The following is a 24,537-nucleotide window of genomic DNA, read 5'->3' as shown; positions in this document are numbered from 1 at the left end:
CATATACCTTCAAATGGCTTCAGCTGACAGAGGCAAGACCCAAAATTTGCTTCTGGACTTTCCATTGGAATACCTCAGCAATCCTTCCTTCTGTAGTAAACCCAGAGCTAGCAGATCATTTTAGATAATTTCACTTTCTCCTTTACATTGTAAGGGCTTGTCAGGTAACTGTATTTGAAGAAGAAATAAAAATGCAACTTCTGCACCTAATAATAGTTATTAGAACAGTCAGTGCAGGAGAGTTGATGGAAAAGTGCAAGGAGAAATTGTTTTAATAGAAAACTGTGGGATATTCTCTCTCTGGGAAAATTTCTTGCTTAATCTTATGCAACTGGTTTGTAACTTGGGTAGTGCTCTCATGCCCTCATGATGGAAACAACACTCTCCATAATGACTAAAAGTTCTCAACATCCACAAAAATGTCTAGTCTTTTGAATCCTTTCTATGCTTCCAGCTTCACCAGTTTCTTAACAAGGGGAATAGAAAAATTACGCCTTGTACACAATGGTAATTCATGCCCAATTTGTTTGTCCACTTACCATAAGAGAGGTTAAGCAGAAGCAGCTTATTTACTTTGAAAACAGTCATTATTCTACATATGTTTACCATATACCTTCTAACACCTCCTTAAACTAGTGCAGAGTCTTGATTGACTTGAACTGATTGATTTCCACACTTCTTTATAGATCCAAAGACCAGATTTGACATAGGCAGGTCATTGATTTCTACAACATAACATGGTCACTTATTTTCTCTCACTTCTTTAAAGTATTGCACCGCATCTTTCATTAACATAAACATCTTAACCAAAAGTTTTGCAAATGTTCAAACAAATTCAGAGCTTAATAATGCAGGTGAATGATAAGGATGATTCTTTTCAGCCTACACAGTACTTCTGAAAAACCAGACTCTCCACATCCCACCTTCCCAAACAGTCCCTTAGCCGGGTATCTTTGACGACAACACACTGTCAACAAACAGTCAAGAGGACCTGTGGAAACCCATATTTTAACATTTACAATCCTAAATATATTTAGGAACAGAGGTATCATCACAGAATCCTTTTGCATTTTCTAAACTTCTAATTCACAAGCACTTTGACAGAAATTCCATTAGTATTAAAGTTTCCCTTACAAATTGTAAAAGCTTTTAGAAATGCTGAATTCCGAATAACTGACTTGCTCTGTGTCACTGCTACAGTTACAGAATATCAAACAATGAGACAAAATGCCAGACAATTCTTTGGAAAAACCATTCTTGTTCATTCTAAATTACACTCACATTTCAATAGGTATCTTATGCAAAAGTAAGGTTTCCAAATTTGCAGATCTATTTATCATTCTTTTTGCAAGAAGGTTTCTCTCAATTGCATAGTTATTGACAGGAGATTTAATCACAGTTAAGGTGCAAGGTTCTAGCCTGAATAAAAGTCTACACAGAAACTTGAAAAATGTGTTTAGTGTAATAACTAATTTTTTAAAAAGAAAAATCTAGCCTTTTCTCCTTAGAGCCAAAATTTTTCATGCTCAGTCTGCATCTTATTTCTTCACTAAAGCATAAATTGCCTGACTTCAAAAGGCAGTATATGTCAGCAAGTTATTATTACAGGGAGCATATCCCTCTGAGAACATGTGAAAAGAAAAGAGGGAAACTTTTGTCATTCAGTAAAAATAAAAATAATAAACTCCCAAAACCAAATCTTAAACAGAAGACACCAAACACTGATAATGGGAAGTTTTTTTTTAAACAATTTTGGAAAAGAAAAAACACAGTGAACAAAGGTCTGAGGGAAATCATGGGATAGCATTTGCCTATCAGCTGGAAGTTCACAGGTCTTAGCTCCAATTCTAAGAAGTTTTAAGAATTTGATTTGTGAATACTCATTAACTAGGAAGAATCAGAGAATACAGTCATTCTCTTACTCATTTCTCCCAAGTAATTTGTAGTGTACCACAGAACGCATGTAATCAACATTTCTGAACACTAAAATACTGTGGCAAGATCAAAATCTCAGAAGACTTCACCAAGGACTCATTGGTGATTTAGAATGAATTTCAGAAACCAGGCTAATCCTTTTCCACACACTCACCAGTGCAATACTACAATAGCACTTAAAGTAATTAAACAAATATTGACAGCAATCGCATTCATTTAGTTTAAGATTCTTTAATGTATATCCACTCTATCTACTTGTGGTCCTTCCTCAGCAGAAATGAATAGCTCAGGAAGATGTTGCAATCATGTAAAAATGCTTCTTGCTGAGGAGCTCTGCTACACTACACAGCCTTTCATAGCAGCATAAAGCTAAACATAAATGGAGGAATAATTCTTCTATGCTCAAAAAATGCTGATTCCTGATGAACTTCTAGATCTCCCTAGGAAATCATGAGAACCCTTGTTGAAGGGATTCCTGCTGTCTAAAGATTTACTGTCATTTGGCAATAGTAGCTACAAAGCCAAGTAAGATTCTTTTCACATAAAACAACCGAGACAAAAAGTACCCTCAATTACCACAATACACTGCTTTAGTAGATTCTTTTCTATTTCATCAAGTTGAAGATACTTCAGAAAATTCTGTATTCTGGTTTAACAATGCACCAAGTAAGAGATGAGAGGTATACAATGATGAATTACTTGTCAACCTACATCCCTGCCCATCCTTTAAATTTGCTAAGGTTTACAAAAATATGGCTTGGCATTTCAGAAAGAAAAGTCCTTCCTCTCTCCCCTGCTATCTAAAATAGAAGTCTTCTATAAAACAGGCTCTGAGTGAAAATTGTGACCACCTGTAAGACCGCGTTTCTCTCTGCTACTGAGGGAACTGCCAACCACAGGGAACTCAGCATGAATCTAGACTTTGCAGGATGTATCTCAAAAGAGTTAGAAAGAATACATGTAACTCTCCCTTCTGGAAAGAGAACAAGCTTCCTGGGAAAGCCATCCAGGGCACCATCTCAATCTATGCAATTCTAAAGGAACCTCACCAATATGTACAGAATTATATACATATTACATTTTCAGTAAGTGTCAAAGGGCTGCCTGAAGCAGGCAGGCAGACAGAAAATTGCATTAAACAAGAAATTCAGAATTTTGCTAGTGGCAAAGGAAGATTCTTCTATCACTCTACTGTTCTGCTGCAGATTGTCATAGGCCTGGCTACAAGCTCTCAGGCAGGTTAAAAAAAGTTCAATTAAGAGGCATTTTCTGCCTTAGATTTCAGGCAACCAATACTGAAATTGGTTTTTCAGAAGGTATTTTAAAAATAAATATTAAATTGTGTTGTCTCAACTATGTGGTGGCAAGATTAAATGACTTTCAATTTTTATATTTAAATAGCATTTATGCCACCTCTAGGAATCTACTTTAAAGGCGAAAGCCAACAATCAGAAATTATTTGCATTAAACAACCAATAAAACATTTCCTGAATTGTGTTTTTCTGAGAACCTGTAATGTACACTATAGTGGTACACAGTAATCTTCCTGACTATGACACATTCAGTAAAATAGTTCTTAGTAAAAGAAGGGAGAAATTAGCAACACCAAGTGCTGGAACAAACAATTACGTCCATGCCAAAGCACAAACTCCTCAACTGGCTACCAGTGTGACATCCAGTTTTAAATGGTTAGGCCACAAATTGAACATACTCCCATCATTACTCACTTAATGCTTAGAAATCTTCCCCAATCTATTTTTTGAAGTCTTCCTTTATGTGCTGGATAAGAACTTAAAAGATTTCTTTATAATCTGGAGTTAGAACTTTTATGTAGGTTTAGAAAACCACAGCTGATGGTGAGAACAACAAAGTAGCTTTCAGGGGCAGAGCCTATACAAAAGGCAAACATCTAAAATAGGGTTCTGATATCCCAGAAAACTACTGTGGCTTAACAAGACATCATCCATTGTGGGTACTGTAACAGCTGCCTGCAAATATGTTTTGGGCCTGTGCTTAATGGAAAGCACTCCTTCCTGGCACTTGAGCCACCAGCAGGACCAACTGAGCCTCATAAGGCTTCCCATTTTTCCCCTGTAAGCTGAGACAAGGATTCCTGTCAGAATTCCTGCTGAATACCTTTTACTATTTTTAAATTGACACACTTGATTCAAGCAATTCAGCCTAAAGGCAATTGTGGAAAACATTCAAATACTTGGTTCTATAGAGGAATGAAATCAAAAGACTAACAATTCAGGATGTTATCATACAATGTTGAGCAATATCCCTCTTTTATGCTATAGAAGAGGGAATTACTTTATCTAAACTAGAATGAAAACATGTAGAAATTGGGAATGAATGTCCATTTAGGAGTCTTTGTGTTAAAAAAGCAAGAAAAATACAATTTACTTAATAAACTGCTGGCACATTTGAAACCGTGTTTCATCATAATCCCCATTAAACACATTTCTAGGCACAGTTTCACCAATTCAGCACTGTGAACACAAGTCATTCAAGTACTGCAGTATTCCCTCACCACAGAGAAGATATTTTCAAGGAGCATTTGAAATGTAGGATATCTGACAGAGTGGAAAGACGTTACCACTCATGGAAACACAAATTTATACAGATTGCCAAAGGGTGTGATGTTTTAGCATTTAATGATGTGGCATGTAACACGTACTAAAAGAGGAAAAAGTCTCCTCCCTTCCCATTCATACAGCTGTACCAACAGAAGCATGCCACATGATGCATGATCCTTCCCTTGTGCTTTGCTTTTACACAAATGAAGAGATCACCTGTTGGCAACACCCACCAGGCACTCTGGAACTGTCTTCTGTGGCTGGGACAATCCCCACATTAACACTGTCAGTGTCCAGTTTCAGAAAAGAGGTTTTCCCTTTAAACAAGGACAGGGAACTTGTGCCACAGAGATGCCCCAGTGTGCAGGTCAGCCAGCTCCTATGGCTCACTTTTGCCAGTTGAGTACCTTTCCACCAAGCCTGCTGCATGAGGGAGCTGAGGGACTCTGCCAGCCAAGATGCATCACCTAAAAGCCCTGAGCACAGGTCTGCTCACCAGGCACCAAAAAGGGCTGTACAGCAAAGTCCTGGGCTTGTAGGTAGAAATGGAAGCTGAGGTATTGCTGCTTCATCTTTTGATACTTTTTTTATTGGTCTTTCTCCAGCAAATGAAAGACACTTTCCAGGATTTTGGACAAATTGAATGTATGTTCTAATGCATTCATTTTCCTGAAACCCTACTGCTCTTTAAGATAGAAGTGATGAATTACTGTGTATATTTTGAGGCTATTCCTTAAATGAATGGCCAAAGACAGGTAACACTTCGAAAATAGTGAGAGTTATGCCAAGTACAAAAGTACTATTGTAATAATGAGCAATTTCAATACTGCAGCTGTAACAGGAAGTTCCAGGAACATGGCTAAACTAAATTCTGCTTGGCTCAGAGCCATGCAAATATTTCTTTTCCACATTTCCATCAATTACAGAAGTACAGTAAGTGTTTTCGGGCTTCAGCACACTATTACAGGGGACACAAATCACCCATTTTTCTTCCAGTGGTTGGAGGTAACATTTCCCAAATATCATATCACACATTTGGCAGACGTAAAGCACGCTCAGGTTTTCACTTGTGTTGCATTAGTAAGCCATGCCATTTGAATCAACTGAAAATGGGTAGTACAACTGCACATCCTAACCAGCCTACACATGTTTACAATGGTCATAGAGTTGTTTTTACTTCAGCGCTGGTGTAAGTATTCACACTTGGGAAAGCAGTCATCATGAGCAGAGAACAATTACTGTTAACTGTTTATATGCAAACAATATCATGGTATACCACGTATACCATGAAGAAAGCATTTTAACAAAAAATAACACTGTATTAGTCAGTAACGATTTTAAATCTGTTTTAGATTGACAAACTTATGCTGAGACTTTTTTAGGACAATTAATAGTCCTACTAATAAAGAAAAGGTAACGAGGTATGCAAACAGTTTACATGCTTTTCAGAGTAAAATATATCACCCTCAAAAACACTTCTTTCCATCACTGACAAGATCTATCAAAATGCAAAAGTACTACAGAAGTGCAATGGACACTCCTCCTGTGTTATCAGCTGTAGTCTGCCTGCACCTTGTGTGCTTATGTCTCCCCTTACAGAAGTCCAAGATTATAGCATGGGTGTGTTAGGATAAAAAGGATAAAAACACAATTAAGCATTTTCTGAAGCTTTCAGTTTCACGTGGAGTGAACAACAAAGACACATCAGAAGTGCAGGGGGGCTGGGTTTCTACAATACTAGCATAAAAAATTAAATGTCCTATGGAGTTAATCACTATCATTAAACATGAAAAATTGTCAATACAAACCACAGTTCCATGCTTAACTCTGATTCATACTACAATCTTAGAAAGACCTCAAGATATTTCACCGAGTTAGGTATCACATTCATGTTCTGCCTGTTCTCACCAATCCTTTACACACAGAGTGCACTGAAGTATCTGACCATACAAAAATGGCACCTATCCAGCCACACTGGTAAGGATGTTGAGCAATACAGCTCCATTCTCTGCAAGGCAAGACAAACTCCAAGAACTGAAAGGTCTAACCTTACAAATCAGGCTGCTAATGTCAGGAGGTTTCTGACCAGCCTGAGAATGACTGTGAGATAACTATGGCAGCTAGAAATTGTTAAATGGGAAATTACTAACACGTTGATCCCGCAAGACAGCTTTATGCTGGATGGTAAAGAGGATCCCATTTTCTTCAATTAAATTTAATCTCAACTGCAGTATTAAAAACTGTAGAATGAGCATATATGCATGTATTACAGTTAGTACAATAAAGAGTTAAAGCACTCAAATGTTACTATATTTCTTTTTGTACTGCAATTCTGTTAGGTTTTACCGGTATGGTAGAACTATGCACAGACCCTTATTTTATTATTACTTTCCAGGGGGAAAGGTAACTATTCCCAAAAACTCCTCCTGCACATCCAGCTGAAGAATTACTCCATCTAACAAAGTTATGAAATTTAGCCTTCCTTCACAGTGGCATGGACAACCAAGGCAGGGCAACAACTCTGAACTGAACGTTGAAGAGCAACAATTCTAAGACAGTTCATAGTTACTTGTAAGGTTACCTTTAAAGAAGTCTTTAAAGTATCCTACTCTGGACAGTTGGTCTAGGCTACTTACAATGCAATCATTGTTTGGGCACTGAAAGCACCGATCTGGCCAGGCCACATGAGGCACTTCTGACTTGCTGTTCTCTTTTCCACTACATTCCTAAAATTCAAGCAGTGCAAAAACTCTGATCTCTACTATGATAGTACAGAAAGGAAGTGGCTTTTGACCCCTCTTTCTGAGCCAGAAGTATAATAATATTTTCAGACAGAAGGACTGCAACATATTAGTCTTTACAAGAGCTGATACTATGGGACCGCAGTAGTACAACATCATAGCCATCATGTCATGGTTGTAGATGATATATATGAGAAAGTATACAGACTTACTGACAATTCTGTGATTAATTTTCTGAGTTCCTTGTGCCCATGCTTCTCCGCGATACTTTGTGGATCATCTCCGTATTTATTGGTTATTTTGCAAGCCTGTGTGGCCTCAGGACAGTTCAGTAGAAACGCTGCAAGGTTCTTCAATCCAAATCTGGCTGCACAGTGAAGGAGGGTAGGAAATTCTTCCAAATGGCTATCTGTATACGGAAACAAAGTCTTCATAAAGAACAGTTTTGCTTTTATAGAACATCTTTTACAGTAGTCCTTTGAACATTAGTGCTATGGAATCATAGATATCAAACTGCCAATATAGAACTAGCATCCAAAGAACAATTTTTCCAATGAACAGTTTTAAAATTCTTATCAATAAAAGAGCATTTAGTGTAACTGAGAAATCTCTTTTTTTTTTTCCTGACAGAGGGATTTTAAAGCCCCTTAGTTTTATTGAGAAATAAACTTTCTTATAAAGGCAAGAAAATCCTACAGCCAATACACGCTTTTGCTTAAATGGGATATTTTTAATTTGAGATATTTGAATGGGACATTTTTATAGCTTTATGTGCTATGTTTTGATATTAAAAACTATTTCCGAAAATTCACGTAACTGCCAGAGATTTGCAAGAATTTGTTTATATCTGTAATGGAAAATCAGAGAACTTAAAAATGAATGTATTGGATAAGTTTTTAGGATTCCTCTGAAATAACCCAACATCAATTTCCACCACGGACTACTTTTTATATTGGAGGACTGGTACAGTCACTTTATCATTTTAGCAGTCATGTATTTTAACTCTGTGAGTGACTGCAAGTTAGATACAAGAAAAACCAAATAACACAAAGAGTTCAAACATAAACAATACTTCCTTTTACCTTCATACTCTACTTTCTAATCACTTGTGGTTTGTTGTGTACCAATTTCACTGTGTATCAGCATGGAGTGTATCTCTCCTCCAAGCATGAATCCAGCCTCCCCCAGGCAGCATCAGTTTCATGCACCCTGAGGGTATTTGCTCCCCATCACATGAAGGAGTGCTTTCTCTAGTTTGGAAAATGGCTCCTGCTAGGTTCAATTGGCAACCCCTAATTCATCTTACTCTCCATCCCTGACTGCCCTCTCCACACTTTAAGTGATTTACTTGTTCACAGAATTTGTCTTTTGAAGAGCTCCAGTCTAGTTAATTGGGCCTTATACAGAACCAACTCTCACCCACACTGCTCTCTCCTGAACCTTTTCCAGCTTTAACATAACTATTTTGAGATGACAGGAGAAGAGCTTGCACATGATACTCAACTTGTGGGTGAGCCACGTAATTTATGCATTGCCATAATTATGTCCTGTTTTGTTCTCCTTTCCTTTTCTAATGATTCCTAGTATTTCAGTAGCTTTTTGATCGGCTGCCTAGCAACAAGTTGATGTTATCATGGAACTAGCAGGTCTTGTTCCTCAGCACTAACAGCCTGCTCAAACCTCCTCATTTTGTATGACAACATAGGACTGTTTTTAACGCTGGCATCACTTTGTTTTTATCTACAATTAGTATCACGGTACATTTTACTGCATAAATATTAAATCTTTCACACACACACACCCCCCCCCCCGCCCTTACTACCCTGAATAGTTTGTATCACTAAGGAAAAAAAGATTTTTCCCAGTTGTCTGCCTCCTGGTTTTGCTCAGTTATTCATCCGTTCCAAATCAATTACTGATTTAATAAGGTTTGCCAACTCCTGCAAAAAACTACAAGAAATCTATAAAGCAAGATTTCATAATACAGAACATTTATTTTCTTAAATTTTCTATTTATTAATCTGGCAGAGATAAGACATTAACCTTCTTCTAGTTCTCAATGTCCCCAGAGAAGCTGGGTTTTAGCATGATAGTCACACCTTCTAGTATTACAAAACTGAAAAATTCCACACTACTGTCAGAAACCCAGCTATTTTATTTGAAAATTTCCCCAGTGCTCTTACTGAATGACAGTTAGTCCCAAAACTTCTTTGTGTTCAACCTGCCCATTTTTGCTATAACTTCATGATTCCTTCACCTCCAGACACTCTCCTTCTGTGTGTCTCCAAACCAGGACTACAGCTTGGGAATCTACACAGTTTCTTCTAGCTTTCTTGGGTTTTCTTTTCTATCCCAGTCATAAGCTGTCCTACAAGCTAGCCAGTACATTACCAGCTTGTTGTGTGCTAGAAGAAAGCCTAAGTAGTAATGTCTCCTTTTGGAATTCTCTTTAACAAAAACTCTTCACTTTTACATCCTTCTACATATTACAGTTTGGCTCAGGAGTGGTGAATTTGTGTCTCTCTCTCCCCCTCACCCCTTTTTGCTCCTGCAGAATGGTAATACAGGAGAGAATAAAACCTTGCTCCACCATTAGATATAAAGGTTCAAGGAACAGGAGTAGTTCTTGAGATAATAGGCATAGCTAAGTACTGATTGATGAGAAAAATTTTTAGGACAAGTCCTCTGCATTTTGGGAAAGGAACATTTCACCACTACCACTCCAATGTTATTTTGGCATGAGATATTTGAGTGGGCTATGTTTTTAGTCAAAAGTCAAATTAACAACCCTAACTTTATTTTTAAACAAATTAAGTGTTCCCTGACTTAGTTCCACCAGGCAAAGGGAAATCTAACCAAGAAACCGTAAACACACAATACCTGTGTAACTCAAGTAACTTGTTTTAGGATCCTTGGAAGGCTGAGCTTCCATCAACAAGGGTATGTGTTGTAGCTTATACTCCTTTGTGCTTGCAGTGTGCTTTAAAATGTTTTGAGCTACAATAGCCAATCTTGAAACTGTAGAGAAGCTAAGTTTTATGAGAGAAGTAGGTGCCACACAAATTTCTTTACTCTGTATTATTCAACATTTTAACTGAAGTTCCATGAACTAGGATTAATTCTGACATTTGTAGAACTATAAATTTTACCCCAGAGTATAGACATCTGACTTGTTATTTTTGGCTATACTTTTCTAGCTGTAGAGAAAAATTAACCCCCACCGTAGATTGAGACAAATATATAGCAAATAAAGGAGCTGTCACATGGGCAGTAAAAATGTGTGCAAGTAATTCTAAGGCTGGGATGACAACTACAAAGATACGCGTACTTTTATACACTGAACAGCATTCTCTAAAAAAAAAGTTCCCAAGCCCAAGCTAACACTTCCAGAAATCATCATCAAATTGCTTTTCATAATATTTGTAGGTTTTACTATTCATTTTTTCAGATGCCCAGCAATATAAGAGGTGTTGAACAGTAATTTAAAGAAGAGTAAATTACATAAACTCTAATCAATAGTTTTACCCCTGTTAGCAGATACTAAGTCAAATATAATCAGTAAAAAGGGGCTTGACAAAGTATTATTATGTTCCAAAACCAAACAAAATAATTCCACTCATATTAATGAAACCCAAAACAATTGGTTACAAATATGAAAGGGGAATCAAGTCTATATTATCAATGGGCTGGATGCTATGATTTCACCAATATGAAGAGAAGAAAAGTAGGTGGCATCCATAGGCCTGCTCTGCGCTTAGATCTGTGTTTTTATAGTAACATAAAAGAAAGATATTGCAAAATCCTTTCAGCTCTTTAGCACTTGAGATGCTTTTCCTGGTCACCACTCAACTCCTTCGTAGCTGGGTTTGATATCCAAAGCAGGACTCTTACCCTTATGTTCTTTGAACGTTACAGAGACTACATCATTAGCAAACCAGGCATGGAGGATGACAAAAATCAATAAATCAATTTTGCAAAACAAACATTTTTTTAATGCTGCTCCTTGTAGGAAGCAGAAAAAAATGGCTGTTGTTAGATATGAATACTCTAAAAGCCACGCATGCAATGTAATGAGATCTCTTACATAATATTTTAAAAAGTACATAAGTCGTTTAAATGGACAGTGTTAGTTTCTTGTGCCAATAAAACTAAAGTCTAGTGCCATCAAGTTGTAATACAAAGAAAAAAGTTATTGGGAGTACCATACTGAACTCCCCTAATTTAAGACAGCTTTTAACACTCTGATTTGCAAAGCCTTTTCAGACACACAGTTGACAGCACTCTGCACTTACACAAAGTAGGATACAATCTTCAAGCGCCAAACTTTTCAAGTCTTGCTGATAAAAACATCCCAAACTATTGAACTACACCCTGGTACGATTGCTGTCTTCGTAAATGTTATACTGACAGTAGAGATGGCTGCTGTTTCTTCAGCAACCTCAGGAACACTTCAATGACCATTTCTGTCTGCAGCTGTGGAACCAGCAGTCATTTCTGCCCCCTATAATAGCTTTGGCCTCTATGCAGTGAGGGGAAAAAGATATAGCTGGACTTGACCTCTCAGAAATTTCTCCCCCAAATACATAATTAATTAAGAAATAGAGTAAGGTTAATGACTTCAAAAGAGATGACTGAAGCTTTTACTGGTCTGTCTTTTTCATCCTCATTTTGAAAAGAAACACCTCTGCTTGTACTCCTCAAAGTCACCTAACAAAGCTGTGGAAGTTGTCTTTCCTTCAGGTTCTACAGCAGAAATCAATAATGACTATGGGGACCATTGTAAAAATAATCAGGTAAGGAAAGCCCACTGTGAGACCTATTTGGGTTTGTTTTTTAAATTATAATTGTTCACGTAATTGCCGATTCACAGAATTCATTGAGCACTTAAGACAAATGAGATCTTCTTCTGTAAAAACAATTCTATCACACTGTGTTTAACTGCTTTAACTGAAGTTTTGTATTAGACACAGTGGGAAGATGCTGTAATTATTTGAAAGCCCACATGCTTCAGGCAGAAAATACAATTCTTAAACTTGGAAGTTTGTCACACTGAACTGGTGAAAATTGCTGGAACTTTCATCAGCCATGAAACTGGAACAACTGGTACCTTTCAGCTAACTGTACAGAACTGGTCAAAAGTAGTAGTTAGTAGGATAACTAGAAATGAACAGCTTTTACTCAGTAGCAGTCCTTTAACAAATCATAGAATATGCCGAGTTAGAAGGGACCCACAAAGGATCATCAAGCTCAAGTCATACCCTGCACAGGACCATCCCCCTAGAGTCTCACCACATGCCTCAGAGTACCATCCAAGCTCTTCTTGAACTCTGTCAGGCTTGGTGCTGTGACCACTTTTCTGTTCCAGGTCCCAACCACCCTCTGGGTGAAGAAACTTCTAAAATCCAAACTAAACCTCCCCTGACATAACTAAAGACCGTTCCCGCTGGTTCTGTCACTGGTCACCACAGAGAAGAGCTCAGTGTCTGCCCCTCCTCTTCCCCTCACAAGGAAGTTGTACCTGCAGTAAGGTCTCCTCTCAAGTCTCTTCTTCTCCAGACTGAACAGACTAAGTGCCCTCAGCTGCTCCTTATACGGCTTCCCCTCAAGGCCCTTCACCATCTCCATTGCCCTCCTTTGGACGATCTCTAAGAGCTGAATGTCTTTCTTATATTGTGGTGCCCAAAACTGCATAAAATATTCAAGGTAAGGCCACCCCACTGCAGAGCAGAACTGGACAATCCCCTCCCTTGACCAGCTGGTGATGCTTTGCCTGATGCCCTTGAGATTATGGTTGGCCCTCCTGGCTGCCAGGGCACTGCTGACTCATATTCAAATGGCCATCACCCAGGACCCCCAGGTCCCTTTCCATGGAACTGCATTCCAGCATTTCATTCCCCAGTCGGTACATACATCCAGGGTTGCCCCATCCCAGGTGCAGAATCTGGCACTTTCCCCTGTTGAGTTTCATATGGTTGGTGATTGCCCAGTCCTCTAATTTATCGAGGTCTCTCTGCAGGGCCTCCCAGCTTTTGATGGAGTCAACATTTCTTCCCAGTTTTGGGTCATTTGCAAACTTGCTTAGCATCCCTTCCAGTCCTGCATCCAAGTCATTTATAAAGATTTTGAAGAGCACAGGGCCCAGGATGGAGCCCTGTGGAATCCCGCTTGTGACAGGTCACCAGTCTGATGTCACCTCATTCACTATTAGCCTCTGTGCTCAACCCATGAGCCAATTGGTCACCCACCACATTATGTGTTTATCCAGCTGGGTGCTGGACATTTTGTCCAGAAGAATCCTGTGAGAGACAGTTTCAAAAGCTTTACTGAAATTGAAAAATATGACATTAACTGGCTTCCCTGGATCAACCGCGTGGCTCACCTAATCATAGAAGGAAGTCAGGTCTGATAACCAGGACTTTCCTCTCATGAAGCTGTGCTGGCTGTGACCAATGACTGCATTGTCTTATGGATGTTTTTCAATAACTCCCAGAATAATCTTCACCATCACTTTACCACTGAAGTGAGACTGACAGGCCTGTAATTTCTGGGGTCCCTTCCTGAAAACTGGGATAATGTTCATCAGCTTCCAGTCAGTTGGGACCTCTCTGAATTCCCAAGACCACTCGAAAATCATTGGAAGAGGTTTTCTGATGACATCAGACAGGTCTTTGAAGACTCTGGGATGAATTCCAGCAGGCCCCATAGATTTGTAGAGATCCAGCTGGAGCAGCAGGTCCTGCACAATTTCAGGGTCAACTGGGAATTGATCTTTCTTGCAGTGATGGTCCTCCAGCTCAGGGCACTGAGACCCCCTTGGTCCATTATCCGTGTTAAAGGCAAAGAGCATTAAATACCTCTGCTTTGCCTCTGTCCCTCTTTGTGAGGTGACCATCCTCATCCTGTAATGAGCCAGTTAATTTTTCTCTACTGCCTATTACCATCAATGTATTTGAAAAAACCCTCTTTTTATTGAACCCCTGATTTCTGGCCAGCTTCAACTCCAGCTGAGCTTTGGCCACACAAATTTTCTCTCTACAGGGCTAAGCAGCATCCCCAATTTTTTCCCATGTCACTTGACCTTGCTGCCACTGGACGAAGTGGATAGAGAAAAGCTGTGATTGTTTGGCACCTACACTAAGAACTAGTTCACTGATGATCAGAAGCTACAAGGAAATACTAAAGAGAAAGTGCTCAAGTGGTAAATTTTTAAGTGCTTTAAGGTGATTTCTTCAACTTTCAACTAACACTGAGACCACTGCTTGCTTTTAATTAAGTTTTACTTGACTTACACAAGGTTAAGAAGTAATTGCTGCTTTGTAAGTTTTGTCCTGTCATAAATCCTTCTCTACACTTCTCTGCAGCAAATTCTGAAAAACTTCAGCTATAAAGCAGAGCATAAAATCTAATATTACTGTATTGCAGCACTGTCTTAGCCTGCGGGAATTTTCATGAAATTGCAGTAAGCAAACAGAAGCGCCTACAGTGATATTTCTGTAGATCTTGTAAGACATCCTTCTTTTATTTCCAAAATCATTGAAACAGTATATGATTTTTTTAAGCAATTTAAACAGGCACTTCTATAATACCAAAACCTTCCCACTCCCCCCCAATACTTTGTTAGCAGCTGAAAATCCAGACTCTACTACTTCTTTTGGGATAGATGTTTCAGCTTGAGAGAAATAAATACAGAAATAAGGATAGGATTTGCTATGTTGCTAGAGGTGTTAGGAGACAAAACATAGCATTTTCTACAAAGCAAATTCAGGACTTGTCATAAGCCCTGATGTTTAAGTTTAATCAGAGAAACAGTAACAGATAGCTTTTAAAGAAATGAAAATTAATTAATAGTGGAAAAAGAAACAGTTTTTTTCTCAAGTAGATTGCCATCTCTTGGACAAGAATTAATGCATCAGAAATTCCCAAATTTGAGGATTCCTGGGCAGAATCAGAGCTTCCCAAAAAGAACAGAAATAGTTCTCAGGAAATACTTTGAAATATGAGTTTTGACTTGTTAGCATGTTTTGACTGTATTCTATTAGTAGAATATAAAGTAATAATGTACATACAACATACCCTGAAATCACTTTGGTACAGAATGTACAATATTCCAGACAGTACCTCCAGCTTTAGTTACATTCTTCTGCAAGGGATGACACCACCCCTAAAAATCACAGACATGCCTTGGCTCTGTCTTTCAGTTAACCCTGTTATTAAACACAGTATTTTCCAGTAGTATCTATTCAGTCTCTCATATGAAGTATCTATTGGCGCTCTCATATGATTGGGTTTCCTGCATTTCCCTGCAGAGACTGCAGAATAACCTCTTTAAATATCAATCATTACTAAAACCTTTTTCTCCTCCATTATCTGAATAAAAGTCTTTATCTTTTATCTTCTGGACTGCTAGTAGGTCATATCCATGCATTATCTATGTTTTTACTGGTAGAGATTCCTGATTTACTTTTTGTTTACTACAATAACTATTACAATCTGATATTCAGCAAAAGCCAGCAACTGAAACCCATCTTAGGCATGCAGTCCAACAAGTGAGATCCCACAGAGAATATTACATACATGATGAAGTGTTTGCAAGGCTATCGACCTAGTTTTTCATATTGCAAGGACTTCACAAAGTCTAATGTGTCACTCAAACAATTCTTCTTATTTAGACAGTATGAGATTGAAATTTCCAGAATACATATTTGTGATCCATGGCATCTTTTGAAAAACTTCTCTCATCAGAAATCATTATATCCAGCTATTTACCTATCCTAAGCAGGTTAAACTGTTCTGTTAGATACTCTGGTAACATAGTAACTTCATCAGGACATTTTGCTCTTTTTATTAGTACTTAAAAGAATTAGGAATACTGAAAATATTCAAGTTGAGTCTACCCCAGGGAAATAGCCATGAATGATTTTACCCTAAGCATATCTTATTTATAGGCACTTGCATAGATGTATATTCGTACAGAGACAAATAATCACACACATTTGTGAGAACTGGTTATATATTGATGTAATAGGATGGGTATAAGAGACAAGTCATTCAGAAAAGATAATTTTAAACAAGAAACTACACATAAGGCCTGTCATCAAGTGTCAAAATTCTCCTGCCTAATTTGAATAAATTAAAACCAAAAGACAAGTAGATCACCTCAGCGTTTGCGAGGAAAAAACCCACCAAAACTGTAAGAATGATCATGATGTGTACACAATAGGAAACACAGTGAGAGCTATAGCAATATCACGAACATACTTTCATTCTTATTGCCTAGAATTATGAAACTGCATTTCAAGTGGAGATTCTGCATACAAAATAACAGATTTCCTTGAATTAGGTAATCTGAAATTATGCACTGAAGAGTGAACCAAACAAAGAAGTGCTAGTCAAGAGAATTATTCAGACTTCTGTAATAGATGGATTGAAGTAAAATGGTATCAAGAGTTAACCTTTTGCACTGTTGCCCTCTACCTTGACTTTGATGGCCTAGACACTGAGTGCTCACAAGTACCACCTTATCATGCTAAAAGAAATGTTGAACAGCCATTCTGGGGATAGGAGTGGCTCTTGAAAAATTATGTAAGCAAACATGCCTCTCATGATGTCTTGATGTACACTGCAATACAGGCAAGCATCACATTGCATTTTAATTTGATTACATCACCTGCATTTTACTGTTAGCTCTACACTGCCAAGTTTTTAATGTCACAGTTGCACACTTTGTGAGAAGTCAAGCCACGCAATTCATTAGTTATCAAGTAAAATTAACCACAGGTTCTTTGTTATTCGTTCACTTGGAGCTCATATTGAGAACTTTCACGTACAGCATTTATCAACTGTACTATTTTAACTATAACCTCCCATATTCTGAGTGCTTCCAGCTCTGCGACCACACCTTTCTTTCATGAAGAATGCTGGCATCTAACTTGGTACCTTTTTTTTGTGCATACATCAAACCAGTTCAGTTTAAGAATGTAACTACTTGGCTCAAGCTCATAAGCACTTAACTTGCTCTTGAACTGCGCAGGCTTTTCTGGGGAGGACCTCAGATTCAAAAACATGCCCAGATCTAACTTGTTGCTAGAGAAGCAGAAAATCTTTTGTTCATCAGAATTAACACTTGACATAGCGAATGACTCTTGAATGTGTCCTATACACCCCCATCCTGCAGTCTTGCACAGGAAAATGTCAAGGGCAGGTGCCTCAATTATTTGATTCCACCAACTTTGACATTTAAGTTTATTTTCAGATTACAAGTGGAATCCTTTATTTCTAGTACAGAGGGGTGAATTGCATCAACAAAGAAATGGTACTGAAAAGGAAAGGAAGTATGAAAGTGATCACAGCAGAGATACCTCCAAAACTTGCAGTATTTGGTATGAGAAGTGTTATATTGTACTTGATTGTTGAGTTAATTTTCTCTCAAAACCACAGTCCAGCTACGCAAAATGGGACTCAAGCAACAGCTCAAACACATCTTTCTCAAGTACTGTAGAAGGGAAACACATTTTCTTGAGTGTTGTTTCTCCCTAGAAGTTTTTTGGAAAAGCTGAGGTCTAACATACATTTGAAAGAACCTTAGAGCGATACTTTCAAAACACAAGCTAAATAATCACATCCTGGTTTACTGCAAACCAAATCGAATCCTTAATAAGTTGTTAATGAATTCAACCAGGGCCCTTCATTTGGCACAAAAAGTTGATACATGACTGAAATGTGCATATAGTGTATCTATTTTATAGAGAAACCCTATTTATCTCACTAGGATGCTTTCTTTTTAAAATTAAGAACAATAAAACTATCTTTTTTTGCCACAAGCAATGGAAACTATTAAGTGCATAGGTACTAAAACTTAACGGAGAAGTTCAGTGAAGTCCTAAGTTCAAAAGCCATGTGTTCTCTTCTGATACAGAAATCTTTCAGATTGCCTTCAAACTCTGAAAAGGGAAGTCTAGATTGAATTGCAGAACAGCAATTAGTAAAAACATATAATGCACAGGCATCTCCACATGGCTTCATTTTTTCCATTAGTATGAATGGGGTTAGCTGTAAAGCTGTCAATCTTCAGGTGATCCAAAGCTGATTAAAAATCCAGACAAGCATATAGTACTGAGTCATGAGGCAATAATTTACAGAATTCTTTTCCCCATTTTTCCTGGTTATATTGTCTCTATTGTACATTCCTCCATTTCACTAGTGGCTTTAAATAAAGATTGTCTTAATAACATTTTTATGTAATAACCACAGCATCAGTAATAAAAATCAATAGATAGAAAAAGTAACTCACTAGCTTGTTGATGATGCTCTTCTTCATTTCGGAATGGGCTGAATTCATCAGCAGATATTTTGCTTTTCAATAACAAAGTCAGGACATTGTCCACTTTCTCTACAGAAGAAAACTTCAATGCCTACTTAAAAGAAAAAAAAAATAATGCATTTGTTGCATATGTATTTTTAACTTTATCTTCAGGGTGCTGGTGACTTAAATTACTCAAAACAATACTATTGCAAACTCACCCTTACTAAGAGCAGCACAGTTTTTGAAAACTATAGAAGAGATATTTTAATATAGAAGAATTATGCTAACATGATCCAACTGCAGAAAAACAAGTAAAAAATTTCAGGTAGCTCTTAAAACTTTCTGGATGAAATATAAGGATGGGAAATTCTATGTTTTACTACAGCAGTAACTCAGGATGAGTTTATAGCAAGTCTGTTACCCAAAACTTTTACATTAAGATTGTGGACTCATCTAGGTAGGAAACAGCTTCAGTTCCATCAGCCAAGGCATAAGATTGCAGACAGAACAAGAAACTGGTATCAACCAGATAGATCGGTTTAATATTAAACACACAGTTTTTAGACAAGGGAAATCCTCACTGACTGCCATGAGATCTTTTTTTTGATTGCCTCCTTCTGGACAGAAGGTCATGATCTATTCCTAATGTCTTTCAAGGTAGCCATAATTAAGTATTTCTTTGCTTGGCATGACAAGAGAAGCACAACTACAGAGACTGGAACAGTAAGGATATTTCACACAAAGCACTACAGCTCAAGTCCAGCCTGTGCTGGGCACCAAAATGAGCTCAGCCACAACAGAGAGGCACTCAAAAGGGAGTTGGTTAACTCTGCTCAGATGTCAGCAGCCGGGTGCTAAAGTTTGTCTTCACATAGCTGAACTGTTTCTGGTCAAGACTGTTCTGGGATCACTAAAAGGGCACATCTGCAGATATACTTAGCATATGACGCTAAAGAGAAACTGTGACTGACTTGCCAAGGAGAAAAGGACAGAGGGGTCTACTGATGAAACATGAAGTTTAATTCCCAAGGCTGTTAAAAGGAAATAAGAAAGTAAGTATAATGCGATCCAAAAATGCTGAATGCGTGGGCATTCATCCAACTCCCACTCAGAACTGGAAGAGAAGTTTGTGCAGGTAGGAGGCTAACAATATGATTGTTTATTTTTCTCATAATTAACCTTGTCCCTTCCAATATTATGATATATAAAAAGCATTCTATTTCTTTTCCTAATTCACTCCCTTTCTGTAATGTCACAATACATTCTCTGTATTTCTTATTCAATAATACGAATACAGAAATTAATCTTCAATAACCAAGGAAATAAGCATTAAAAAAAGACTGTGCCTAGGGAAAAAAGATCTTTGAGGCTTGTTCTAGAATAAAGATCTAACCTGAATACCAGACTTACAAGGTGAATTGAGAAAGCATGTGCAAAATCTCCCAAATATCTATAAAATCCCCAAATTCTTAATATGAATAACATTATATTTACCAATTATTAAGAATAATAAGGAAGTTAGCAAACCACACTATTCCCTCTTGTTCCAAGCAGGTCTTCTTACATATGGTATGTTCATCGGTACTACCTTCATGAAGGTCAATCTAGAGTAGGACAAAACCAAGTAACAACGCAGGAACTACCTCAGACAAGTGTAAGTGCAGATATTGTGTCATGAAGAAAGAGGCTCAAAACCCCTGCCATTCACTGAAGAAACTGTATAGCAGAAATTCCACTGTATAGAATATAAGAATTTACGTAGGCTTCTAGTCAAACTAAACCTGAAGTAATATTTTTAGTCTCTATTTAAATTGCCAGGGACACCCCTTACACATTTTGTTACCTATATAACCTTCCCTGTTCAAAAGAAAATGAACATACAAAACAACAAAAAACACCCACCCTAGCAACATCTGCATCTTATCATCTGTTCTGAAATTCCAGAGGAGCAATGTCAGACAGACCCCATTTCAGACTGTCTTGTATATCAAACCTAAATAAACACCTCATAGTCTCTTTTCAGCAAGTGCTCTGGGTCATCTTGCCTACAAAGCTCTTCTGCTTTTTAATGTGCACTGAGCTAAGAACCCTTCCTTATCCCTTGTATTCAGTCAGAAGTCTGGGGGAAGAGTACCTTAAGAATGTATAGCTTTTATTTCACACTCAGGCAACAAAATTTACATGGAATAAAAGTTTTTCACAACCTGAGATGAAACAAGTTCTTGAACTGAGAACAGGACAAAATTTCAGGCCCATCCAGCAAAATGTTAAGGCCATACACAGTTGCATAATTTAATCACATAAGGCTAACTTAACTCTTACAATCTGTTGAGATAGAATTTAGACTGTCTGACCTCCTAAACTAAACAGGTTAAGTTGGAGCTAAATTTCTCATACTTTAACAGGCCTTCCAACCTATTCACTTCTATGACTTCTAAGTCAAGCACAAATACACTTCTTATAGTGTTATCAGAGCAATTTGCTTTTAGTTTTCCACCTCCATTTTTCCATCTTACTCCAGGGATGTAAAATCTGAAGGCTCAAGCAATGATTTAAACAAGCTACATTGTTAACTAAACCATAACAAGTAGCTTTGTTCTTCTGTTCTGCTGTACTCTACAACAAAGACACAAAATGAAAATCTAGATTAGTTATTAAAAAAACAACCAACCAAATGACAAACCAACATCCCTCTGTTACTATCTTCTCTCTCACATACAGGAAAACCTGTTCAGTATTTAGGTGAAGGTAATAGTAGAAACAGAACTAGCACTAGGACCACTCTGAACTACCCAGCTCTGTATCAATGTAAAAATCACCTCCACAAGAAGAAGGAATTCAGTTTAGAGACTTTACTGCCTATTCCTAATCCAGATCACTCACAGACTCAAAGTATGCTGCATTTACATATTTAATGTACCCTACCCAGATCTATATAGGCCAATGAAATCTTCCCAAGAAATCTCACCAATACTACAAACTTAAAGTTCATGTTGAAACTTCACCAAAGCCAATGGAAGCAGAACTGTATTTAAAATTAAGCACATTGCAAGGGAAAACTGAGCCAGTCAGGAGTTTGAGGAAGCCCACAATGTCTCTGAATAAAGATTTACAACATGATAGAAAAGAAGTAAAAGCGCTACTTCCCCATGTCCTCGCAGCCACTCAGAATTCAGCTTGTGAGTTGCTAGGCAATGCTTCCCATGCCCTCTGAAGCACATCCAGCTGTTCTTTGCTCTACTCTTGGCAGTGTGGAAGCTCGGTCCTTCTGCAAGCACTGCTGCTTGCCCCAGAGCTCCTCACCATCAGCTTGTGCCAGCTCAGCAGCACCTCCCCAGGTGTAGGCACTATCTCCCTTCCCTCACCCCTACTTCAGAGCAACAGGACACAGCTGTGAACACAGAAGCCCCAGGTGCTGATCATCACACCTGGGCTTCCAAAAACATCCTTGAAAAAGGAGATCATATTTTGCTACTTTTGTGAATGAGATGATCCACATTTTTTAATAACTGCTCTCCGAGTCCTGAAAAGCTCTGCCACTGAAAACACAGAACACACAGCCTGTAAATTAATGTATTCTGCACTGGCTTTAGCAGTAATAATGAGGTTACATTTACATAAAGATGAACTTCTTCAGTAGTTCTTACATATCAGACACTACTTTATATGCACTTCCATATCTAGATGACTTCTGCCAAAGAGAATGGACTAGGCTTAAAAATCACTCAGGCATTTCTGACAATTTTAGGCAGTGATAGAATATATAGAGCTTTCATACCTAGAGGAAAAGAAAGAAACATTTTAAGATAACAGCTGCTGACGTGGCTAAGAAGATTGAAATTTTAAATACAGTTTCAAAAGAATATCTCTGGGGATCAGGTAAAGGTACACACATAATATAAGTCATATAGCTATTCTCCTAGTTTTCATAGAGAAGGCTGCAGTTTATTTTTATTCTTCTTTTCCAATATGTACTGTAAGTAGAATCCAGCTTGATGACTATGATAAAAACATCCTTTAAGATACAAAGTATCTCAGAATCATAGGAGTCTTATTCAAATAAATTTTGTCATAAAGACTTCCTTAATCTCTCTAGATATTCTAAGTCATTCAAACTAACAGGAGGTTATCAATTTTGGTAATAAGGATATGACTTTGTCTCTCTTCTTTTTTTTTTCCTTTTTTTTTTAAACCTAATAAGTCTGTACCAGGAAACCCCAAACCAAAATAAGTGAACCAAAAATTCCACTTGGTAGAAAATCTGAGAGAAAAATCAATGCAGCATGTAAATCTAACATGCTGAAATGAGAAGTTGATAAGAAATAAGAAAAAAAATAAGAAAAAATTAATTATTAATTTTAAGAACATTAAAATCAATCTGTACGCTGGGTTACTGTGAGAAGATAAACTCTGTAAGAGAGTTTCTTTAATGCAGAATTATATGAAAGTGAGAGAAGCAAAAATCATTGTCTTTAGCCAGCCTTTGACTTCCCATCCCATATTCTGAGAACAAGTTCATTCAGTAATATGATTCAGTTATTATGATCCCAACTTTTCCTACTTTACCGTAAATCTTCATTTCCCCTCCAAACTTATGGAAATAAACTTATTTAATTTTCTTTATTTGTTTTGTTATATTTTAAATATTTATTCAGTTGCTTAAAATGTCTCGCTGATGTTGGTTAGTATTTTTTAAATTCAGATAAATTTCGAACACTGAAAAATACAATCTACCAGATGTAGCAAAGATTTTTATCCAAAGCCATGCTTTTTTAAAATCTTGGATTATGTTTAGGTAAAACTTCAGCTAATGTCAATCTTTACTTGTTCTCTAGGAACAGATTCATAAGTGCAGCAGTACCATATTTCGTTAGTCTCCCACTAAGATAACCTGAGTTATAACTTCGCTATACTCCCACCATCAGTAAAAGGAATGGATAGCTGTAAGTATGTGATGGGTTTTGTCTGTTCAGCTTTATTAGGGGACAAAGTGGAGCATCTCAAAGGAGCTGGAAAGGTTGGCAAGACAATATACAATGAATGAAAGCATTTTAGCAAAGCAATGTCTTTCACATGCACAGCTGTAGCAATTTGTTTTCATCACAGAATGTTAATAAGGAGATGCTTCTCAGATTGTAAGGACCTGTGAAAATCATAAACTTTTCTTCAAACCAGAGTGATATTGCTTTGATCAATAATTGCTGTAAGCTTTTCTATTTTATATCAGTTTTGTTTGCCACTGTGTTTGATTGTTACTTTGCATAGATAAATGACTGCTGCCCCAGGATACTTTTGCAAATAAGCTGATAGTCTCAAAGGTTTTAATTATCCTGGTTAAATAAAAGTTACTACTACTCCTGCTACTTGTTGGGAATTCTAATTAGTATCAAATCTGTTTTTTCTTTTTGTGAACAAATTTTAAAGATTAAGTTAAATTACATTCTGTAAATTGCATTTCTATGATGTATCTTAGTGACATGAAACCAGGTTTACATGAGAGCTTATTTAAAAAGTTTGTAGAAATATTTTAGGTACCTAGCTAGTTAGTGTACCTTACTCTGTGGCTCAGCAGGTACCATTAAATATGACAAATCTTCCAACACACAGGTACACTTATAAAAGAACTAACATTGGTATACTTTGCCACAGAGTAGCCATGATATTGTGTGGACTGTAAAACTTACCCAATTATAAAAATTTTCTTGGCATTAATTTTCAGTTACCAAAACAATAAAAATGAACAACAAATAAGCAGTGCCACCTCATTTAAACCCTTGCTCATTATCCAGAGGAGTAAAGGTGAGGAAATAGTTAAACATAACCGATGGCCATAATACTACAGCTATATTTCCTAGTGTGCACTTCTGCTCTGCATAGAATTATTTTTCCATTTGAATATGATTTGAATTGCATGTGTTTTACTAAATATTAGTCATGCTGGTTAAAAGAAGGGTCAAACACCTGAATAACACAAATAGCT

At 37.4% G+C, this 24,537-nt stretch overlaps 1 protein-coding gene across 3 annotated transcripts in view; it reads right to left on the bottom strand.

The window, feature by feature from the left end:
• BANK1 (B cell scaffold protein with ankyrin repeats 1) overlaps positions 1-24,537 on the bottom strand; it is a 146,222-nt gene that overhangs the window by 76,138 nt on the left and 45,547 nt on the right. For all 3 annotated transcript variants that reach the window (XM_071555921.1, XM_071555922.1, XM_071555923.1), the window contains 2 exons: positions 18,546-18,666; positions 7,468-7,664 (listed from right to left, as the gene is read on the bottom strand). In XM_071555921.1, the coding sequence (XP_071412022.1) occupies positions 7,468-7,664; positions 18,546-18,666 (318 nt within the window). The remainder of the gene's footprint in view (positions 1-7,467; positions 7,665-18,545; positions 18,667-24,537) is intronic.

This window comes from Pithys albifrons, chromosome 5 (genome assembly GCF_047495875.1).
Source record: "Pithys albifrons albifrons isolate INPA30051 chromosome 5, PitAlb_v1, whole genome shotgun sequence".
Lineage (NCBI taxonomy): Eukaryota > Metazoa > Chordata > Aves > Passeriformes > Thamnophilidae > Pithys > Pithys albifrons.
Note: the sequence above shows the minus strand (reverse complement) of the source record. Positions and strands in the feature narration are given on the sequence as shown.